The sequence below is a fragment of the Camelus dromedarius genome, chromosome 12 (assembly GCF_036321535.1).
Source record: "Camelus dromedarius isolate mCamDro1 chromosome 12, mCamDro1.pat, whole genome shotgun sequence".
NCBI lineage: Eukaryota > Metazoa > Chordata > Mammalia > Artiodactyla > Camelidae > Camelus > Camelus dromedarius.
Window position 1 is genome coordinate 25,330,832 of NC_087447.1, and position 23,660 is coordinate 25,354,491.

At 48.1% G+C, this 23,660-nt stretch overlaps 1 protein-coding gene and 1 long non-coding RNA gene across 7 annotated transcripts in view; one reads left to right on the forward strand and one right to left on the reverse strand.

Annotated features, from left to right (window-relative positions):
* Window positions 1-2,357, reverse strand: part of LOC105106675 (uncharacterized) — a 50,516-nt gene extending 48,159 nt beyond the window's left edge. For all 3 annotated transcript variants that reach the window (XR_010383372.1, XR_010383371.1, XR_010383370.1), the window contains exon 1: window positions 1,948-2,357. This is a non-coding gene — a long non-coding RNA (uncharacterized LOC105106675). The remainder of the gene's footprint in view (window positions 1-1,947) is intronic.
* The window catches only part of WT1 (WT1 transcription factor), a 46,505-nt gene continuing 25,057 nt past the window's right edge, over window positions 2,213-23,660 (forward strand). For 2 of the 4 annotated variants that reach the window (XM_031459842.2, XM_064492475.1), the window contains exons 1-4: window positions 2,214-3,089; window positions 8,750-8,872; window positions 9,310-9,412; window positions 19,179-19,256. In XM_031459842.2, coding sequence (XP_031315702.1) covers window positions 2,645-3,089; window positions 8,750-8,872; window positions 9,310-9,412; window positions 19,179-19,256 — 749 coding nt within the window. In that variant the 5' untranslated portion in view covers window positions 2,214-2,644. Of the gene's footprint in view, window positions 3,090-8,749; window positions 8,873-9,309; window positions 9,413-19,178; window positions 19,257-20,281; window positions 20,333-23,660 lie in introns of all 4 variants that reach the window. The other 2 variants (XM_064492473.1, XM_064492472.1) reach the window with 2 other exon arrangements.

Consider the following 23,660-nt stretch of genomic DNA (forward strand, 5'->3'; position numbering starts at 1 on the left):
CCTCACCCCACTCCGCCCCCAGACAAAAACTTTTTTTTTTTTTTTAAGGCAGAAGGTTAAGCGCCCTTGCCCCATCTGGGATTCAAAACCACAAAAGCTCACAATCAAGCCACCTTTCTCCAAATACCGCCCAAAAAATTTACAAAGGAGGATAAAAAAGGAACCTCGGCCTTTTTCTTTTAGAAATGGAAATTTCTGGCTTTTCATAAAGTGCTCGCCTTTCCTCGTAGCGCTTGAGTGAGTTCTACTTAAGAAAAAAAACGACTTCGAAGAAGAAATGAAGTGGAAGGTGTGAGACGGGCCTAGGGCGTTCTAGGGGCAACTTGGCCTGAGAAGTTAAATCTCGCAGGACCTTTCTCCATCAAAAAGACACAACGCGCATGCCCTCTGCCCAGCCCTGTAGCCCCGCTGCAGGTTTAGAGATGGAGCGTGCGGGAGCGGAGTGGGAGGCCCACAGAGGGTGTAGAGGGAGAAGGAGCTGGTCTCGAGATCCTTTTCATTTCTTAAAAGAAAGAAAGAAAGAACGAATGAACGAAAGAAAAAGTGTCTAAGTGGAGACTTAGCAAAGTCAGGCACCAAAGTAGTGCCCATCACCGCGAAAAGAGGTCCGACGATCAAACGAGTAGCGCATGTTCCCGACCTTTGCCCTCATCATCTCCTGTGACTCCAGGAAGAGCGACTCCAAGAGGAGGGAACTGCACATAGCGTATAGGTCCTGAGCCTGCACATGCTTCGGGTCCGTAGCCAGAACTCATGGCTACCGTTTACTCACTGCAAATTAACTAAAACCAAAGCGTCAGAAATGGAGAGTAAGTCAAAGCTTTTAAAACGCTCGGCATTTTTGTAAAACTGCCACTACCTTGATGGTTGCTTCACATGGGCTTCGCTGAAAAGTTCTGGGGCCCATCCCCAGCCAGACTCGAGTAAGAGGCCTGGCAGCCAACAGCCGCTTCCCACCCCGCGCTCCTGGCGGTCCCAGTCTGCGCCGTCGCCGCTGTCTCCTGGGCGTTTCCACGCGCCCATGAAACGCACTCCAATCCAGGTTCCTGGTGTTTCTCCTTGCCTAAGGTCTGTTACCGATAGAAAACAAAACCTCAAACACCTGCTCTAGGGCTTGGGGTTCCCAAATAATGACAAGGTGGAGGGAGGAATCTGATTTGGCGATGTCAGACTCTGGGAGTTCCCAACGGTGCGAACTCTGCCTTGCATGGGCCACTGGAGGCTCTCCTTTTCGGTCCGTCTAACCGGGATTGCGCCTCCCGATCAGTCACTGAGCATCCAGAATGACACTCCTGACTGGAGTGAGAGGAGGCAGAGCTAAGCGGAAGCGGCTCCAGGAGCCAACACTCGCCCCGCGAACTTCGTATCCAAACCGTCCCCACCCCCTACTCTTCAAACTCGGCGCCAGAATTCTCCGACCAGAATCTGGGCGTTTCCCTGAAGGTTTTCTTCCCTCCCAAACTAGCCGCTGTTTTCCCGGCTTCACCGTAGAAGAACTGAATACTTCTCACCAGAAAATGACATTAAGTACGCCTGACACCGATTTTAGGAGGCGACAGTCGCCCTTCTCTGGGCGCAGACCTCACCATGTAACCAACTACCAGACGATGGAAATACGCCCCGTTTATCACAACTGATGCACCCTCCAGGTCTCCCACGTTCGCCTTGAGTCTGGCCTCCGGAATCCACAAGGAGACACCCCGTTCCCCAGTGACCCCAAGATTATGGCCACCATTCCAGCCCGACGGCTTTAAAACAAGAGCCAGACTGGCAAGCGCAAAGAAAGGGAATCCGCCTCTTTTAAGTCCGGGAAACTTCTCTGCGCCTTCGTGAAGTTCCCGCCCTCGTGGAGTCCTCTGTCCCTCCCTCCAACCCGCCCTCCTCGATTAACAACCCCATCCCTTCCCCCCACCACACGAGGAAACGGAGGGGATATTCATTGCTTACCTGGAGAGTCTCGCTAGTGCCCTGAGGCGTCCACACTCCTGAAGGCCGAAATGGGGAGGTGGGGGTAGGTCTGTGTCCCACAGGCCAGCGGAGAGCGCATGGCGGGCAGGAGAGGAAAGTGTCTGAGAGGGACGCTCCCTCGGGCCCGCCCCCCACCCCCACCGCGAGGACGCCTCCAAGGAGCAGCGCGCGCTGCCGGAATCCGCTAGGGCTACGAGGTGAATGGAGCGGCCCAGACTCCTGACTCCTCCTCCTCCCCCGCCGCCGTCCCCACTTATTTGAGCTTTGGGAAGCTGGGGGCAGCCAGGCAGCTGGGGTAAGGAGTTCAGGGCAGCGCCCACACCCGGGGGCTCTCGCAACCCGACCGCCTACCCGCTCCCCCCTTCCCGCTCTCCCTCCCACTCAGTCACCCACCCACCCACCCAGAGCCGGGACGGCAGCCCAGGAGCCGGGGCCCCGCCGCCGCCTCGCCGCTATCCTGGACTTCCTCCTGCCGCAAGAGCCGGCTTCCACGTGTGCCCCGGAGCCGGCTTCTTCGCACACTCTCCGCTCCGGGTCTGGGTGCCTTCAGCAGCCGGAGCAGCCGGGGATCCGGGGCTCGGGAGGCATCTGGGCCAAGTTAGGAGCGGCGGAGTCGAGCGCCGAGAGTCTGCAAAACCGCAGGGGTCGCGGGGTAGCCGGGTCTGAGCCACAGCAAATGGGCTCCGACGTGCGGGACCTGAACGCGCTGCTGCCGGCGGTACCTTCGCTGGGTGGTGGCGGCGGTTGTGCCCTGCCGGTGAGCGGCGCCGCACAGTGGGCGCCCGTGCTGGACTTTGCGCCCCCCGGCGCCTCAGCTTACGGTTCCTTGGGAGGTCCTGCGCCGCCGCCGGCTCCGCCGCCACCCCCACCGCCGCCGCCGCCGCACTCCTTCATCAAACAAGAGCCGAGTTGGGGAGGCGCGGAGCCTCACGAGGAGCAGTGCTTGAGCGCCTTCACCGTCCACTTCTCAGGCCAGTTCACTGGCACGGCTGGAGCTTGTCGCTACGGACCCTTCGGTCCTCCTCCGCCTAGCCAGGCGTCCTCAGGCCAGGCCAGAATGTTCCCCAACGCACCCTACCTGCCCAGCTGCCTCGAGAGCCAGCCCGCTATTCGCAACCAGGGTAAGCAGGATGGGGAGCGCCCCCTACACGCGGGGCGGTGGCGACCGGGCTGTGGCCGTGCGCGTGCTCCCCTGTCCTACCCTTTCCCTGACCCCAGCTCTTACCCGGCTGCCGCCCACAGAGCTGTGAAGGTAGCGGAAGTGGCAGCTGGGGGAGAGGAGGCCGGGAAAAGGGAGCCCTCGGCATGGGCCCCTGACATCCTCCAGCGCCAGAACCGGACTGTTCGCTTGAGCCGGGAGGTCATCTGGGGCCCCTCTAACACCGGGAGATTCTAAGTCTGCAAGTCCCCGTGGGAGTGGGAAGCGGGAACCGGTGCAGTGTCTGGCTCTGCCTCGGGAAGAGGCTTTGTCTCTGAAGGCACCACCAAACTGTCGCCAGGCAATGGACTTTTTAGACATTTAGACTGTGGATTCTGAGTGAGACCAGCGCAGCGTGAGCAGCCTGTGCCGCCTCCGCCGCGCCAAAATGTGACGAGCCGCACTAGCTCTTAATACGGTGTTGGTACACATTAGACGTACAGTAAGTACCTGGGAGCACTAGAATGAGCAAATGAGCTAGCGACTAAGTAGTGGCTTTTCTGGACCCACGTCCATGTCCACATATGGCTCCAGCGTATGGTAGTGTAGAAGTGGATCTCTCCTGGGTTCCAGCTTAGGTGGCGGCCACGTGGGCTCCAGAGCTGGAAGAGAACCCGGTTTATCCGATTCCAACCTCTACAGCACCCGGCCCTACCACAGGCAGTGGAATGAGACAGAGCGTTGGCTTTCCTTTCAGCCCTCCTCAGGCGCCTCCTCGTCGTTGAACGCGGGGCTTAGCTGGGGAAAGATTTTTGCAGGACTTTGAGGTAATAAAATAAGGACAGATTTATTTTCCGTTTTCAGTCACTGTACATCGAGGGACACAGCCGGTAGTTTCCTCAATGCGGTGGTGCCCGGTCACTTCTCTTTCTCAGGGACCAGCGCGGAACCAACCGTCTTGAACCTCTGTATTTTGATTTCTAAATTTATTCTAATTAGACGTTTACACTGTTGAGAACTAAACCAATTCAGGTTATTTGATATTTTAGGAAATGCTTTACAAACGCAGTGGCGGATGCTTTTCCTAGAGGAAAAATTCGCTTGAGCCTAAGGACTGGGATGTTTCTGGAATGCGTGGGCTGGGAGAAGCAGAGTGTGTACTGTTTGCAAGAGGTGTCGTGGCTCCCAAGGTGGAAAAGTGCTCTGTTCTTCCCGCCTTAGCATGCATGTTCTAAACGCCTATCTCCAGGCTGTTCCTACTTTAGCCCAGCCTGGAACACCTGGCCCATGAGATGCCCTGACCAAACCGAAACCCTCCTCCTCTCTTCGTTGGAGGAATCTGGGATCCATGTCCCAAGGAAGAAGGTCAGGCCCACCTACGGGGTCCCTTCAATATAGGTCTTCAGCAGATGAAATTAGTGTTTCGGACTCAAGGGGTGTTAGAACAGCTCAATGTCCATTGCAGAGGCTCTTATTTTGTGATCATGCCACCTCTAATTAGCAGGCTGGTGATACCTTTGGCAAATCTCCAGGTCTCAATTTCCCTATCTTTAAGAGGAGAGCAGGGATGGGCAACCTGATGTTTGAGTCCAGCCTGAAGTTCTGTGCCTGAAGCAAAAAATCTGACTTTCTCCCTGCTTGGGGTTCTAAATACAGAAGGCAGTAGCCCATCTAAACTTGCCTGGACCAGAAACAGCAAGACTGGCATGCCGGTGTGTGATGTGGGTCTCTGTGTGGATGTGTGCTATTCTGAGACACCTGAGAAGCCATTTGATCTAAGCCCCTGCCCTGTGCAGAATACTACCATTATCATTTATTTGAGTCTATCTAGGTTCTGTGGGGTTTTTGGAACCTGGGCTCTGTGGCTTTGCTTGGGCCCTTGTGTCCAAGCTTCTATAGTCTGGTGTGCAGAATCCCATCAACTGAGCCTCAGGGATAAGACTGTGGGCTTCCTAGACAGTGGGCACTACACGTAAGGGAAAAATTTGAATTCCTCTCTAACAGGCCTGGGTTGCCAAAAAGAAAAAGAGCTTGGGAACTGGGGACCAGGACTAGCAGGTAAAGGAGTCTCCCCTCCCCTTTCTGGGTACTAACCCAGTAGAAAGGTGACCCCACAGCCAGGCCGCAGCCAGTAAGCTGGTTCCTGTCTGTAGACTTGGGTTTTCTCTTGCAGTGAAAACATAAAAGGCGTCACGCTTGCCCAGTCCTTGGGACTCACCTGGCAGCTGGGAGCTGGGATGGATTGTGAGAAGCTGCACCCACCTCAGCCCTTGCGTTGGCAGCCAGGGTGGGCTCTGATATTTCGGATTTATTCTCTTGATTTCTGGGGTTCCTGCAGCTGCCCCAGGAATGCAGGGCCTGATAGGAGGCTTGAGCTGGGGAAAGCAAGGGCCTCAGTTCCTTCCCCAAAATGTGGGAATGGATGGCTCTCAGCAGCTGGAGGCCAAACCCCAGCGAAGAATCCAGACTCTGGATCCCTGTCCCCAAGCAGGGCAACCTAGCCATGGTCACAGGCAAGGACGATTGCTGGCACCCTTGAACCTCCCAACCCCACCAAAGCATCATACCTTGTTTATTTTTTACAATTTCTTAAATATTATAGCTTGTATCCTAATCTTGTAAATACTACTTCAGCAAGCATTTATTGAGCACCTACTCTGTGTCAGGCACTGGGGATTGGATGCTAAGACAGTGTGCCTCAGCCTTTGTAAGAAGCTCACAGCCTGACACTAGAAGAGCCCCGTATTTTTGGATGAGGAAATCTAGGCTCTGAGAAATAAAGTGCGCAAGAGGTCTCTCTGTGGCAGAGCTTTGACTCAAACCAGACCATTCTAGGCTATTTCTACTTCCTTTTTCAGGGATTTTGGCTCCACTCTTGAGATGATTTCTTCTTCCCCGCTGGATGGGCCCTGTACCCACTGTATGTGTGTGCAGGTTGGAGGGTTTGTCAGGGCAGAAGACTTGAGGACAGGTGAGGACTTGGGTAGTCCCAGACTAAGCGCGGGGTTTGAGAAGGCAAAACAAGGACTGCTTGACAATCAGGGCCATTCCCCCAGCCCCAAAGGCGCACAGAATCCAAGCACCGGTGTAAGCCTTGGCATCACCTGACCACCTTAGGGTCACATGGGGACACCAGTTCAGCCGGAGGGCCAAGGGATCTTCCCTCAATTCGCACTGGAGAGAGAATTTCGTTGCGGGACAGATTTCCCCGATTGCTGCCGCAGCTGCAGAGTCATCATTTTAAGCCTTACGACCACCTTCCTGACTGAGCCGGCTATCTACTCCGCCCTTCAGCTCCCGCAGGGCCTGGCCTGGCCGGGCGGTCCCGGGGTCCTCCGCTGCCGCAGGCGGGGGAGAGAGGCTCAGAGCATGTCTCCTCTCTCTGCGCGGTCAAGGTTGCACTCCCTTCCCGGGTCGAGACTAACCGTGGGAAAGGCTCTACCTTGGCGGCTCAGAGCCTCTCCCTCTAAGGCCTGTACAAGGAGCCTTTGAACGCGCAGTCCCTTTCTTCAGGCAGCTGTCCCGCCCCCGCCCCCGCGCTCTCTGCTCCTGGCCCAGCGCGAGGCTCCGGGACAGCGCGCTCTAATCTGTCCCGCGTCCGATGTCGCATAAGCTCCTACTTTAAAGAGCCCTCCCTTCTCTGAGGGCGCTTGCACCGCAGCACCCCCGCCCCGGGGCACCTGAGGGAGGGGGTTGGAGGCTGGCCCCTGCCCATCGGGGTCTGCAGGTCCTATATTGGGAGGGGGCCTTGGTAGCCTCGCCAGGCGCTGAGGCGACGCCGCCTGCGCAGGAGCTGCAGCCCGCAACCCGTGGCCCTTGCCGCGCACGGGCGTTTGCGGAGCCCGCCTCCGAGGACAGCACGGTGCCCGAGCCACTAACTTCTCAAAGGCTCAAAGGGATGGAGAAGGGTTCGTGTAGAGACAACTTCTTTGTCACTTCTGTTTCTCCTTTTTGAAAACTGTTCTTTCAAAATTCGGCCTTTCCTCTGCAAACCTGGTGCTCGGAGCCAAATTTCGTTTGTCAGCTATTGGTAGGCCTCAAACATAGCCTGGCCTCCGCTCCCAAAAGAAAGTGCCTGGAAGGGCAAGCGTGCTCACCCACTCCTGACAGCTAACTGGCTGGGGATGGGGTGTTCTCTTTGCCCACTTAGCAGGTGAGAAATGGAGGCCTCTGGGGTCATGCAAATTATAAAAGCTGGTGGCTTCTTCAGTTGTCACCCTGTGGCGCCAATTGGTATGTGATACTTGGCCTGCCCTGTACTATCCGGTTATTAAGACCTGCTCCAACCCTCCCTCCCCCTCTGACACACCACAATCCCTGGAGTGGACTGTAGAAGCCTGGTTTTGTTTTTGTTTTGGGGGGTGGGTGTTTGGAAGATGTGGGTAATGGCCACCTTTATCTGTCCAGTCGAAGTCTTGTCTTTGGGACACTTGTAGAGCCTTGATTTTGCCTAAAGCAAGAGTGGGGAAATGGGTGCTGTTTGACTCACTCCACTCCGGAGAATTGAGTGGGGTTTGGAAACTCAGCACAGTGACCAGGGGTGGGGCAAGGAAGGGAGTGGGTCCTGCCCAGCGGCCCTGCAGCCAGCGGATGAGTATCTGGACCAATCTCATTCAGGCTAGAGCCAGAGACTACCAAGCCTGCGCATAGGATGGGACCCCACCATTGGGTTCAGGGCTCAGAACTGATTTTTATCTTAGCTGGAGGATGCTTACCCTACCCTGCCAGGCAGCTACAGTTTCCAGGAGCTGGTAGAGTAAATGTTTAAAGCATTAATGACAATAATTTTAGGAAACTACATTTTTCAACTGAGACTCCACATTTTTTTCTCACTTTGGGAGAGCTGGGGAAGAACACGGGCCACATGGCCATCGGTTTCTCGCCAGGGAAACTGAGGCAGGGGGCCCGTGCAAACCTGATGGAGGAGAAGGGAGGTACGGTCTCAGGCTCAATGAAACAAACAGGCTTCCCTGACTGGGGCTTTGAGGAAGTCGACCCCGGCAGTAGTGGTCAGAGTCGGACCCGCTGGGCGTGAGGTGGGTCCAAGGGGGGTCAAGGCCCGCGGGTCCAACTGGAAAGGCCCTTTCTTTTTCCCTTCACCAACTTTCCCGAGAGCCTTGGGTGTCAGTGGTGTCAGGTCGCGCAGCCTCAGACAGATAACATTACTCCATAATTACTTTCCCCATTTAAAGCCCACGCCGTTAAACTGGCTCTGAGTAATTAATGAAAGTTGGTGCGCGGGCCTCTCTGATTTACGGCTCCGAGTCAGCGCCGGGTCATCTAAGCAGATTCATTTCGGTGGCTTGCGCTGCCCCTGCGCGAGAGGCGCGGTGTTTCGTTTTGGGGGAAGGACAACTTTCTCCGCAGAGCGCTTGGCGGTCTTCATACTTGCGGGAGGTTCGGTGTAGAAGCAGCAGACACCATGAAAGACAAGGGCATAAATAAATTGGGAAACGGCGGGAGATCTGGGTTTTACTGAGCCTGTACCGAGGTCACATTGGGCTCGGCAAACCGTCGAAAGCCTTGAAGGCTAGTGGAGCGGGATCCGAATGCGGGGCTGGCCTCTCCTCGTTCGGGTTCTGGTTCAGACACGCAGTCCCCGTCCCTCTGCTGATTTTGTTTCTCTCTCGTCCGCGCCCGCAGGATACAGCACTGTCACCTTCGATGGGACTCCCAGCTACGGTCACACGCCTTCGCACCACGCGGCTCAGTTCCCCAACCATTCCTTCAAGCACGAGGATCCCATGGGCCAGCAGGGCTCCCTGGGTAAGCGGGCAGGAATGATGTGGGGTCCTTCTCCCCTCTTCCATGCTACCCCACCCTCCCGAGATATTTCCAACTCAAGGCAAACTGTGGAAGGGAGAAGGGTACCTCTAAATGAATTTTAGAAATAATTAGCTAAATCTCACTCAGAAGAAAAGTTTCCCCTCACCTCAAGCATGGTAGAGACAGCTTCACTCAACCGAGGCTATAAAAAGTCCAGAGAGCCTTCTCAGTGTTCTACACTAAGAATGTGAAGTGAGCAGCTTGGCTCGGTACGATCCGGATGCAGTCTCTCTGCACGGCCCCCGCATCCAGGCCCATTGCCCTCAGCCTTAGCCTCGGAGTCCGGCTCGGGATGCTCTTTCCCCAAGCCGCTACCCACGGCCTCGCGCCCTCAGCCCTTGGCGCGCGCTCACTCCGCTCTCCTCGGCTCTCTGCAGGTGAGCAGCAGTACTCTGTGCCGCCCCCGGTCTACGGCTGCCACACCCCCACCGACAGCTGCACCGGCAGCCAGGCCCTGCTGCTCAGGACGCCGTACAGCAGGTAGGAAGGCCCTTGGCGCCACGTCTGGGTCCCCGCTACCCGGGAGGGGGCGCTCGAGCCGGCGGGCGCGGGAACGTCCGACGCGGGGCAGCCCCGAGTGCGGACGTGCAGGGTTTCTGAGGCAAAGACGCCTTTAGCCCAGTCGGCTCCTTAATGCAAATTAAAACCGATCTCTTGGCTCCTACTTAAAAGAAGTAGGTTTCCTTGCCTCTTGGTGTTTTTATTTTGAATATAAATTAAGGCGATTACTTTTTGGAGCTGAAGAAGAGAGGCGCTTTAAGGAATTTTTTTTTGAGGGGTCTGTGCTGGGAGGACTTTAGCTTCCTCGGGATCAAAGATTAAACACGGGGTCTACTCCCATTCGGTTCTTCTCACTCCTCAAATCCTTCGTCGCGCACTGGCCACACCCGCCAGCCAAGTCGAAGGCGCGTACACTCGGGCCACCGCCTTCTCCACACCTCTGTCCCCCAGAGTCTTGGGCTGCGGCAGCGCTTTGTGAACATCTTTCCTAGCACCCAGCTACCCTGGACTATGAGCGGTACTGTAGTCGGTGGCAGCGGTACTGAGAGGATACAGCTCCAGCCCGCACCCGCCCTTCTTCCTTCTCCCGGGAGGCGGAAGATCAGCTTCTTTTTCCTCCCAAGCTCTTTTCCTGTCGCTCGTGCCTTCTCTCGGCTCTTGCTCCACCCTCCACCATCTCTCCCCCAAATTTATTCTTCAACTTTGGGTGAACTTGGCCGGCATCCCGCGTCGCCGATAGGGTTGCCTAGTAACTACACCGGCCGGAGCCGGGCGGGAAGGTGGGGCGGGGGGAGGGAAGTGGCCGTTCGCAGCCTTTGAGGCCCGGGATTGGGCGCGCATTACCTCATATTCCACCCCTACCCCACCCGGTGCTGGGGGATCCTGATACCGACTGCCCCCAAACTCATCTCCATCCTCCCTCCCCTCGGTTCGAGGTCCTGAGGCTGACGTCAAGGGAAGGAGGTAGTGAGGTAATAAAGGAAGGAAAAGCGCCTGCCCTGGGAGATTGGGTGGAAGGAATGGCCGCGCCTGGGGGACATCCAGTCCCACAGGTGGAGGAGGGGAAGGAGACTTCGCTCCCCAGACCTCAGAGGCTCATCCCACTGTCCTGGCGTGTTTGTGAAACTGAGCCTAGAACTGGTCTGATACTCCTATCCCAGGGCAGGACAGGGTCCAGCCCTTCTACTTCTGTAGCCTGTGGCACACAGACTTTGGAAATCTTTTTTCTTTTGATCGGGAAATATGGCATATCTAGTCTGATCTTGGATTCAAGATCACCTTTATTTTCCTCCCCCCAGATATTTTTTAAATTTTAGAGGGAGGGAGCCAAAAACAAATGCATGCAATTTGCCCAGATAGAGGTAGAATGGGCATACCCCCCGATCCTCTTCTCTCTTCCTAGCTAGAACCCTCCCGGATCCTCTTCTCTCTTCCTAGCTAGAACCCAGTTCTGTTCTTTGGCACCACAGGCCCTGTAATCTGTCCCAAGCCCACCATCTCTGCACCTCCCCTTGGTGGGTCAGCTCATTGGAATGGGTGTAGAATCCGAAATATCTGTTGTGAACCCCCTCTCCAAGCAAAACTGCCATGACGGGATCATTGCCTCTCCTTTTGAAGAGCTGCTTCTGCTCGTTACCAGAGTGGCATCTCTCTTACTCTGGTAGATATTGGGGGTGCAGCTGGAATGGTTCCCAGTGGGATGACCTTGGCCCAGTCCTTCCTCCTTGGCTCTTGGTCGATGCCTCCCCTCAAGCAGAGAGGAAGACCTTGACGTCAGAGTGGGTACTGTTTAGATGGGTTAGGATACCTCCTTGGAGGTTGAGGTCTGGGAGGCTTTGGAGTCTGGCTCAGTCCTGACATAGCTACTCACATTTCCTACTCCCCCCTCTTCCAAGCCTAGATCCACCCTGTGGATCCCTAAGAAGGGGCCCATCAGAGGGACTGAACAAGCTAGAAGGAAAAGGAGTTGGAGATAAAATGATCACAACTGCTGGTTTAATAGCAGTTCTCCAAAGCGAGTCTCTGTGGTAGATTTTGACTTAGAGCTGAATTTGTGGTTGCTATGGAAGTAGGAAAAGTCACTTAGATTGCAGCTTATACATTAAAATTTCACATTTTTTCTAATTCAGCTTCTAACTGGCCACTGTATAAAGCAGTTTTGTCAGGTTCATCTTTCAGAAATATTTGCTTATCCCTTCTTTCTGCATAATTGGAGCTTTTTTGTTCATTTTTATATGAAAGTCATAAAAATACCATTTTGCCTTGTTGCAGAAAAATTTCCAAGCAATAACATCTCCTAAAAAAGGATTTGTGACCCCTGTAGGAAACAGTTTGCTCCCTTGAAGTCTGTACCTACTGAGTCTTTGAAGCTCCATCCCCCCTAAATTCACAATATTTCTAATCACTTTCCAAAAATCAGGTACTTCACTTGCAGTGTGGGGATGTTTTAAAATTGGGTTTATGCATCAACGGTACTACTGTTATGTCATTTCCTTCTTTCCTACTTCTAAAAAAAGTTTTAAAGGGTATGTAAACGCTTTTGTGAACAGTGTGTTTGAAAAAGCATGGGAAATAGACTAAACGTTAATCACTTAATGGCTAAACTTTTGGATTTTAGATATTCAGCAGTGCTTCTGCTGGTCCCTGGCTCCATTACTTTTTCTTTCTAAAATTGGGACCTCCTGGGAAAAGCTTGCTTGTATTTTGTTTGCCTTGTTGCACTTAACCCCCTAAGGCAGCCTGCCCAGTTTCTTTCCCCTGCCCTCCCAAAGGTTCTTTTACCCCCATCTTGGACTTAGTCTCCCTTCCCACATGACATAAAGGACATAAAGATAATGGTACATGAACTGACATTAAGTAAGCAGTGTGTAGTTTGAATTTGCTTTGAGGAAATTCTCAAAATTCTCTTTCCCATTAGGAGAGAGCTTTAAAGTGATTCTCTCCTCTCTCTCAGGTAACAGATCTGAAAAGTTCCAGCTGTACACAGATGTGATGAGCAGTAAATAGAACATGCCCCCAATCAACTCATGGAAAGTGATAGGAGATGATTTTCTCCATCCTTTCTGCCTCCCGCATATTATATGTGGGTAGAGTTTTGTCTAAAGGCCAGTAAGGATTCTGGAACCAGATTTTGGCCTTTGTAGAACCCAGTGATCATGGTTGGGTGAATGCATGGGCCCCTATTATGTAGTAAGTAGGATTTATTGCATATGACTATGTGCTGCATGCTTCACTCAGTTCACTCATTTCATTCTTCTAATTACCTATGAGGTAGGTACTCAAAGAGGTAAGCCCCTCTCCTGAAGAGGAGATAGGTTCAAGAGACTCCAAGTAACTTGCTCAAGTCACACAGCAAGTGAGAATCAGAACCAGGATTGGATTTTCCTTCTCTCTGCCGTCAAAGCTCATATATGCTCTGAATGGCTGAGGAGTTCCAGGCCACTCAGTGTCCTCCACCTGGGATACTCCCCTTATACAGTCTGTGCCAGTGCTTTTGCTAATAAATAATAAGAGTGAATGCTTATTTAAACTTACTACCACCAGAAACCATTCTAAGCACCTTACAAGTATTGACTTACTTAATGTACATTTAATCTGAAACTCTTGAAGATAAGCAACAGGCTATCACCCCCATTTTACGGAGGAGGAAACTGAGGCCCTTGGAGGTGAATTTGCCCAGTGTGACAGAGTCAGGGACAGAGAGGGTGTTCACATTCAGGTAGTGAGGCCCCAGAATCCATCCTCCGTGCCTCTGCACCCTGCTGCCTCTCCTGATGGTTAAGTGCCATTTTCTTTCCAAAGGTAGCATCTGCCCTAGGTCTTACCAGAGGAACGTCTTTATCCCCCACATGTGTGAAAGAAACCCCATTATCCAATAGTTTTACCCATGATTTTCAATTGAAATCGCTCAGTAGATTGGACGTAATATTTTCACCAGTGAGGACTGTAGGAGCCAACTTAAGCTTTCTCCCGGTCTTAACTGACAGAGCAGCTGTCTTTCAAACTCCAAACTCCTCTAACTTTGCCTTTACCACTCAGTGGGCATGAACTACTTGGGTGAAGAAACGAGGGCAGAGACCTTTCTCCCCATCCATCCAGACCCAGGCAAGCAACTGCTTCCTGGTTGGTGCGTGCTCAGAGATGGTCCCAGGAAGGGTTGGACCCCGTGCTCCCCTAAGGGGACAGAGTAGTGAAGTCCACTGTCACTAAACAGTTTTCCCTTGATTTTGACCTAGAACAGGCAGCTAGCTGAGCCTTCCCTGCTCACTTCCCTTGAGTCCTCTTCCACAAGTTTCCTCTCCCCACACTGCTTGCTGACGTTGGAGCCCCCAATCCCTGACCGTGCCCATTTCATGGGTTAATTCTCACAGCTACTTTGAAAAGGAGTTCTGTGCACCGTGTTTGAAAAATATTCCCATGTGCACTATTTTTTTTAGATGCTCTAGTTTCCTTTTCTTTTTGCTCTTTTATTAGGTTTGCATGTCCATTTTTAGCAACTGTGCTACCAATTTAAATGATAATACATATGGCCCACCTCTCACTGTAGCAGGTCAAACTACTCCAGTTGGGAAGCAGTAACTCTGACTTGAGTATTTTAATCAAATGTTGATGATTTGCCAGTGGTGACATTGACCGTGGAGCCTGTTACCAGTAGATTGTCTTTCTTGTGAGAGAAATTTCCTCTGCAACCATGAAGCTTCTGGGGAATCTGGTCAGTGAAAAGTGCAGAGTCTACCATTTAGGTTGGCTTTCAATGTAGACAAATCAGAGGACTGCTCTCACCCAGACACATAAAATCATGATTAATAATGCCTTTTCTTGCATGTGCATTTAGGTACACTTTACATGGTGTACAAGTTTCACTTAAGACACTACTGATACTTCCCATGTAGGTAAGGATGAAGGCATAAAGTCTGAAATGGTTTCCAAGGTGGTGGGCAGTGTTACCAAAGCCAAAGAAAGTCTTGAATTGGACTTGTCTCCAGGGAGGGGGAAAAATCTAGTTTCAAATATTCCTGCAACTTTTGTGCTGACCAAGTGTTTATTAATAGAAGTTGAATCCCCAGTGGGTTTTTTCTTTGGTTAACTGGTGAGCTTGAGAGACATTACAATACCAAGAGATTGACTGTAAAATAATTATTCACCATGGCCTGCTGGGCAGAAATTTCTGAACAGGCAGCCTCCATGGCGCCTTGGAGGGAAGAACGCAGGAAAAAGGTGGCAGCGAAGTTTGGCTGCAGCCTCTGCACACAACCCTTGGTTATCAGGTAGAGGTAAACCCACAGAGGCCTTTCTGTTGGTGTAGGGCAGAGCTATTACAGCAAATGCTGGAAATGTCTTGAACTGATCACAGATGCCAGTTACATCTGCCTTTTTCTTATTTGGCATTTTTTTTTCTTCATCCCATGGGGAAACACTTTTCTTCCACCAACATGCTATTTGCCAGCCAGCAACCATCTGGCAGGGGTAACTCCAATCTTAATCAGATTCAATAGTTCTATTTCAGTGGTGACAATAACTTTTCTACCTTGTCCTGCTAAACATAGTAAACATACTTAAAGATGAGAATGTACTTGAGTTACACATGCATTTGAAGAGTGAGGGAGTTCTGGTCCAGATTATAGCTGAGAGCTTTTTTCTTCCTTTCTTTTTGTGCAGAGGTCGAGAACTCCGTAATACTGCAGTCCAGGCCAAAACAAACTCTATATGATCTACTACTGATTTCCTTTTAAGTTCCCCTTTTTGCTAGGACTGACTTCCTTTTATTTTACTCCAACTTGCATTAATCCCAGTTATAGAAGTTTCTTTCCTCTCTCCCTTGCTTCCAACTTCAAACATTTCTTACGTAGGAAACCAGTGCCTTTTTTTTGTTTTGTTTTGTTTAAAGATCTACTTTAAAAAAATATAAAAGACACATGACTTTTGGAATACGTTTTGGCAGCCGGCAATTTCAGAGTTCACTTCCGAACAGACAGAGTTAGACGGGGAGCTGAAATGCCTACGTGACCACTGTGGTTGCTGTGAGCCAAACCACCTGCTTATCTGATCTCCTCTGGGAATGAAGTGGTTGACACCTACAGGGGTTATTTAGTAATTAGATGCTTTATTTGCCAGGGGCCATATATTCCTTGACTGGTGCTGCCTCTTTCTGTGGGTTTTCATGATGAGAGCTGGGAGTTGACCGACTGCCCAAAGAGATCAGAGCTTGAGCATGCTGGGGCCCAGTATTTTTAGCTTGAGTTCACATTTTGTCCCCTCCCGGCAGTAGCTATTGTCATTGCTGTCACTGACTTCCAGTTGAAGGATGGTGCCAGCCAATCCGACTGACGGAGCGGCTAGGGAGCCCCAGCCAACAGAAGGCAGGATATGGTTAAAATTGTGCTTCCATCCCATCGCCAGCCTCAGGAAACCTGTTTGTTTGTGGGGTTTTTTTTTTTTTTGTCTTTTGGGTTTTTTTTTGTCTGTTTGTTTTTGCTTGGGGATTTTCTGAAAGTCTTTCCCCATCAGCCCATCCCTCCTTCTCTCTCCTTTTGAGGCTTTGCAAGCTGAGCTGTCAGGACCACTAAAATCAAGAAGATCTCGGCCCATTATTCTTAATCAGCTGAAGGGGGCATTGTTAGGCATCTTGTAAATTTCTGGAGACAGAATAATTCATGATGCTGCCTTGAGCATGTTCTCTTTCATCTCCAGACTCCTGTCTGTATGATGATGATGATGATGATGATGATGATGATGATGATGATGATGATGTTACTATTACTATTATTTAAATGGTAGTGAGACGACAAGGCTCAGAGGCCAAATAACGCCAGGAAGCCTTTAAGGGGGCAGGTTAAGGTGGAGGTGGAGGCATCAGGCAAGTCAGCACTAGGCACCTCTCTGAGCCCCAGTCCTCCTCAGATAAACGGGGATCATTATTAACCCTGCCTCACAAAGTTATTGTGAAGCGTATTGGGGATGTGTGAATGTACTGTGCAAAATGTGACAGATTAGAAAAAATTAAAATATATTGTCTGTAGAGTCTTGAAAGAGCCATTATTAGAGCTTCACAACATCCCTATAAAGTTAGACTGATTGAAACTCATATTCCCATTTAACAGATGAAAAAACTGAGGTGCAGAGAGCTGAGCTGATTTGCTCAAGGTTCTAAAACTTACAGAGTAGCACTCTCCAATAGAAACATAATGTACATCATCTATGTAATTTGCTGATAGCCACACTAAAAGAAAAAAATAAAAAACAGGAAATTAATTTTTTTAAAATTCTATTTAACCTAAAAGCCCAAATGTTATTTCAGCATGTGACACTTGCCATAATTTCAAGTGCTCAGTAGCCATGTCTGACTAGTGGCTACCACACTGGGCAGTGCGGTATAGATGTTTAGCAGGCACCCATTGGAAAGACACATGTGTAAGACACAGACCCTGTATTTGAGAGAGGTTGCTTTCTGGGGGCCAAGAAAATGTCCTTAAAATTATTTTCCCATTGGGGAACTTCTTTATAGAGACCCATAGGAATCCACTGGACTATTTAAGTCTGTGAGAAAATTCCTGAATCATAAAGTTAGATATTTGGGACTCATTGACTCATGTGTGTAAACTTGTGTCACTCATCTTGCTTCTCAGACCTCTTGAAAATTATGATGCTCTTAGTCTTATGCAAAGATGAAATAATTTCAGAAAGATCCCACATCCCAATAGGACCTCGGAAAATTGTCAACTGGGGTTGAGTGATTTTAGTTGGTGAACAATTTTTTAAAAATCAGTGACAAAAATAGAGACCTGCCTGGGGAATACAATGCCTGTTGGCTGAGATTAATGGCAAGATTAATAAATGGATTGCTTGATGAAAAGGCGCAGGAGAACAAAAACCAGTAGAGATTGTGGAGGAGGCCGCTTATTAATGAACTGTCAGCCTAGAGAAAGTTCAAGAAACTCTCCTGTGTTAAATGCAACAGGCTGGCACTTCTAATAAAAATTGGGGTCCTTCAGGAATTAATTACACTGGCCTTACAGCAAGAATTCGTGGAATTGCGAAACGTAGTGGCACAGACCAGCACCGGCCGCTGCTGCGAACAAGGAAGCTGCAGGAGAAACTAATCACGCTTTTTTCATTGATATGTAGGATATTGTGGTAGCATAATAGCCAGTCAGACACGGGGATGAATGATGGGGCCCAGATATGCACTGACTAATGAAACTACGCATACTTTGAGTTTGAAGTCACTTCACATTTCATATGTAAAATTCCCTCCTGGAATCTGATTTCCTCCTTATCCTAGGTACCCACCACTGAGGAGTTCCAAATAATTTTCAGAGTGATTATATGAGAGGCAGATGGACTCCGCCATGATTTATCAAGCTAGGCTGAGAGAGAGCACAGTGTTCAGTTATTCCAAGGGGTAAATGCTGTAATTTCCCTCATCCCCCAACAAGTTCTCAGTCTGGTTAGCCTGACAAAACCTTCTCTTAATTAAACTTCGGTGTTGGCCTCTGCCCGATGGATGAAACAGCCCAAAGGAATGTCGTGACAAGGCGGAGGCTGTCCAGAATTGGCGATCTGGCATAGCATATTAGGTATTGAAAGCTGCTTACCTTCTTTCCCTTCTGCGATGAAGGTGGAGGGAAAATGTTCTTCTGTAATGTGTTTAGACCAAGGGTTCCCAGACAAAACCATTAATCTCTTGCGTCTCAAATTTCATAATTAACCATTTCAGTTCAGGACTGAATTTACTCCTAATGGTGCTTGGTTATTTAGACGATATCTGATAATTGACTTATGTGCTAGTTTTCTAGGAAGGAGATAAATAGTAAATAAATAAATAAATAAACAAGTTGGTTAATAAAAATAAAAACATGTAATAAAGATGTTCATGACTTGTACATGCAGAAAACTTTGAGAAGTGTCGTTTCACAGAATAGACATGATAGCTCTTCTATAATGCATTTAGAGAAGTGTTTTAAAACATGTAATAAAGATATTTATCAGAGTTGTAAGTGCAAAGAAAAGGAAAAACAAGGGAGAGTTGGTTGGTTCATATGGTAGTATATTTCTCCTTTGTGGTCTTAATGTAAATGATCAGCCATTGTTTTCCCTCATAGAATATAGAACTGGGTTGGGGCTTTAAAAAAAAACTCCCTTTGACTTATACCAGGATTATAAAATTTACAGAGAATGATTCCTTCAGTTGTGTCTAAAGTTTATCATGCTCTTTTTTTTGCTTGTCACATCCTTGAATATTAGACCATCCATCACCCATCACTCTTTGACTTTTCAGGCCCTCATAATCCACATGATACTTATCCTTTTGATTAAAACAACTTAATGGCCTTTTCACGAATAATTAATCTGCTGTCTTTTTACTTTCAGCTCCAGGCTTTTAACTTTAATGTTGAGCTATCCAGCCTGTGTTGCCTTTCAGTTTCACTCCCTTTAGCCTCTTCCCTTCAAAGGTTTAATACCTCTTTAGAAACTTCAGTGTTTGCTCTACTAAGACTTTTTTGGTTTTTTTTTAAAAGGCTTCCAAATTACTCTCACATCCTTTCTGCTGTGTGTGAAGTGAATAACTGTGCAGAGATTGGTGAGATGAAATGAAAATCATTTCAGACTCATGTATTCTGTCATCCTGGAGAATGTGGAAGCTTTCACTGTAAAGAAAAGTTAAAAGTCCATTGCTCTTTGAAGAAACAATTGCATATATTTTTTTTGTCTTGTGCATTTCTAACTCTGGATGTTTTTCTAACAGCGACAATTTATACCAAATGACCTCCCAGCTTGAATGTATGACCTGGAATCAGATGAACTTAGGAGCCACGTTAAAGGGGTAAGGTCTTCTCTATTCCATTGCCCTTAAATGGTAACTTACACCTGTTTGAACCATTGTAAATGTCCTTATAACGTGTGAAGCGAGTAGTTTTAGAAGCATAAGTGTGGCTTTCTATAGAATTAAGATGCTTTCCTCCCTCCCCTAGTTGGTCAGTTGTGTTCATATTACATTTTCAGGAATATAAATAGGGGATGCTTTTGTCTGGAACAAGGGAGTTGAGAATATTGGGAAAACGTAATCTGGCCTTTCCTTACTGAATGTTTTAGAGTTCTTCTAAAGTTGTGTCCATTCAACTGTACTTAATGTTTATTTTTCGCTAGTGATATGACAGTTGTTAACCATTATTTTATCTTATCACGAAATAATTTGAGTTTACAAAGTCCAGGATCCAAACTCCTATTTGAGAGAAGATGAGTTGGACTATCCAAAGTCAGATGTGCTCATTCCTGGTTGCACCAACAGACTTTTATTACATTTGATACTCGACCAGAATAGGGAGAACACAGCAATCAAACATAGGTAGGGGCAGTTCTCCGCACCTAGAAATGAGAAGAGAATGCAGGTAGAACTTGCTTTAGACAGTAAAAGAACTCACTTCTAGTTTCAAATCTGAGGTGATGAGCAGTTGACTGTGGTGCTCACGAAGCACCTGTTGTGTACCTGGTGCTCTTCTAGATCACCACATCTAATCTTCCTGACAGCATTATGATGCCTAGGAACTGTTATTCTGTTTTCCAAATAAGTAAGTCAAGCTCAGAGAATTAAGTATCTTCCCAGGTTCACACCATACTACGTTATAGAGCCGAGATTCTAAGACCTGATCTGATTCCAGTCCCCCATATTGCCTTCCACCCCACCATCAGCCCTGGGGGCTTCGAGGCCTCAGTTTAGTGCTCTTGCCTAGACAGCTGGCTTCATGTCTCTGTGTATTTGGTGGCTTCTCATTGGATTCTGGGATCTGGGGGGCTTGCTAGAGCCATGCATGCTCCAGTCCCCACTGCCCACCTCTTCTTCTCTTCTAGAGTTGCTGCTGGGAGCTCCAGCTCAGTGAAATGGACAGAAGGGCAGAGCAAGTGAGTGGACAATGCGATGATGGCAGAGCAAATGACGTAGGCGTTGTTGACTGGTATCTGGGGTGATGCAGGAGTTAGGACTGACAGTGGGTAATCAGGGTAGCTGTTGGTGCACAGGGATGGGAAGAATCTATCCATTTCTTTCTCTGTCTCTCTCCGCCTCTTCTTGTTTATTGTAGACAAACCATGGGTAAAAATGGAGGTGGTGACATTTCTCATCAACATGCTCCTGGAAAACAATTTAAAAAATGATGCAGTAGGAACCGTGCTCATTTCCTGGCAAATGTTTCAAAAAACACTAAATTTGTGGCATTACACATATTCCTGTTAGATCAGTCAAATCTTTATCATACTAGATTTTTCTTTATTTACCTTAAAATCTCTCAGGGAAAACTTAATTTTTACCCCAAGTGAGACTTTCTGCAAAGACTTTTTGTTTTCATTCCTAAACATCTGTTTCCCCAGCCTTATAGCATCTACTCTGGGGTGTTTCTGTTAACTGTTCCTTTTGATTTTATTTTCTCTGCTTCAACAGCAGAACCAGCCTCCTTCGTCTCATCCTTCTTTTTTTGTTGTTGTTGGCTCAGTCCTGTTTTTTGGATCATCCTTCAGTGATCAGCAGAATTGTTTTCCATCTACTAAGACTCACTATTAGATCCTTCTCTCCACCCACAGCCTCTAACTTTTCTGCTATTTTAACCAAATCTCCACTTCCTTTCTTTCTCTAGACCCAAGAGTAAAAAGCCTACTGTTGATTTGAATTTTTTCTCTCCCCACTTCCATCCAAGGGGCTGCTGACAGTTTCAGCATTGTGTGTTTCCACTGACTCTCCATGCTTCCCACCCTTTCTTTCTGGGCCCCATCAATTTTATTCTCTCTTCTCTACTCGGAATTCAGGAACTCTCCCCAAACTATGTGCCAAGAATAGATAGAACATGATTGTGAAGTGAGCAGTGCATTTTAATTTTTTAAATTTCTTCATGCTGGAGTACAGGGTTGGTTTATTTGCTTTTTTCAAACATTTCAGATAAGGAACCTTGGCATGTATTTGAATCTAGGTCTTTACATAGGTGAGATAATTTTGATATCTCTTAAGGTCTTCAGACACATGCTATTAGTCACTTGCTAAGGGGTCAGAAGCTGTATTATTAAGGATGAAGCACGAAGTGTGAATAATTTGTTTTGTTCAATCCTGTATAAGAAAAAAAAAACACCTAGAAGAGCTCTTGTTGGTCTGGTGCTTACATTGTAGAAACGGGTTTCTGAAGTCAAAATGGATTTCTTGAATACGTTATTCAGAGAGCTGTATAAAAAGCATCAAATGACTCCAATAGTTAGTCTTGCAGAAGAGTAACTCTTAGGAGGACGAAAACAACACTTGTCTGATTTACTAACATTTTGTCTCACACTGGATTTTTATCCTTTTAGCACATACTGCAAATCAAATAACGTTTGCTTCCATTTGTGAACTGAGCATTTATCTAAAGCTGGATGCTAACATTATTGGGCTCTGTGTGAAGGGCTTTGTATGTGTTTCCTCTTTGATCTCTGGACAATCCTAGGATAGTATGGTCACATCCATCTTTCAGATGAGGAGGCTTGAGAGATCAACCCACCTAACCAAGTTCAGTTAGTGAGTAAGTGGCAGAGCCACGTTGGAGCCCACTTCTATCTGAGTCCAGGATCTGGGCCCTAGATTTAGAGTTTCTTAAACTTTAAGTATCTTTTACACTGAGATCCAATATACACACATGCATACACAGTTTCCACAAAACAATACTTACCCTTACTACATGCTGTGCATACTGATGTTTTCTACTTTATTCGATTAAAAAAATCCTGATTGTAATGTGTGGATTGATTTTACAACTCACTAATGTATCATCAGCCACAGTTTGCCTCTCTTTTAGCCATTAAAAGTAAGCATCTCCTTAGCTCTTTCCTCCAAGCCCACAAATAGCTGAAAACTGGATTCAGTTGAACCTGTTATCCCAGTAGAAAGTGATTTTTTCCCCAGGGAGGATATAATCTGGGTAGTTCTCTTTCCTCTCTGTGATACCAAATTTACTTTCCTTTGCCATGGTATGAAAACACTGTTAACATGGAAAATACATTGGAGGAAAGATTTCGTGAAGACATAGAGAAATAACTATTTTTGCACTAACCTATAGCTAGTATCTTGGCACTATTTGAAATGAATGGAAAGAAAAATCATGGTGACAAGGTAGATCTGTAACAGTAAAACTGGAGGTTTGAGTCATGTTTTGGAGAAAAATAATATAACTTCTAAATTGCTCATCAAAGAGAGGCATTATCATGTTTTTATTAAAAGATCATGTACCTCAGACTAACAGCCACAAAATACTTGTTCTTGTCTTCTTTCCTGGGAAATTTTATTTTTTTTAAAAAAGGGTAAGTTTGTTTCCTTGTGTCCTAAGCGTGTCCACAGACACATCTTTCCTTAGACGTTGGGGAGCAGTGTGGTTATTCTGGGAGGGGGGAGGATGTTAGGGAGAGCTTGGGCAAGAAAACATGATACGGTGGGGAGGAAGGAGTCTTGCCACTGATCTGCTCCTCCCTCCTCCTTCTCCCTTTACTCATTTTCTCATCTCTGCGTGCCCCCGAGGATCAGAGCTACTTTTATGACCTTGAATGGAAGAACATTGCATTTCACTTTAAGTCAAAGAGAAGGTTCTTTATGAAACCACTTTCTTAACTCTGACCCTTTTCCTCACCCACCAACAAATGAAATTAAATTTTCTAAGTGGGTCACTGGGAGAAAAAATTGCCAGGGACTCTTTCTAAGCACTGGTCCACCTTTAGGAATAATTCTGTGTATGGTGCCCCACGTTGTCTGCTTTCTATTTCTTTAGAAACATTTTCTGTGTGTTTCTAATGCCTGCTGATTTCCTAACGCTGCTCCCAAGCCCGGCAACCCTGTCAGCCTCTGTTTTGTCTCTTCTGAAGAAAATATCCTGCAAAATGGAGAAACACATCAACCTTGACTGTGGTCCAAGTTACTAAAACAAGGAAGAAGTTATTCTCTGGGGACTTGGGTAGGGGGAGTGGGAAATAGAACACAATAGAAATGTGAAAGGAGTGCTGAGCAAAATGAATGTCCCTTTGCTGGTCCAAGAAACTCAGAATGTTGGGAACACATAGTATTTGACCTGAGGATGCTTGAAAGGAAAAAAGCGAAAGGCTCAGGATGAGTGATGTACGGTGAAAACAAAGCTGCGTGTTTTGGTAGGGCCAAGGCTGTCGAATCTGGAGAAAATCCCCACTAGACATGGTCTCATCCCTGAGAACCTGTGCCAGAAGAGATAGC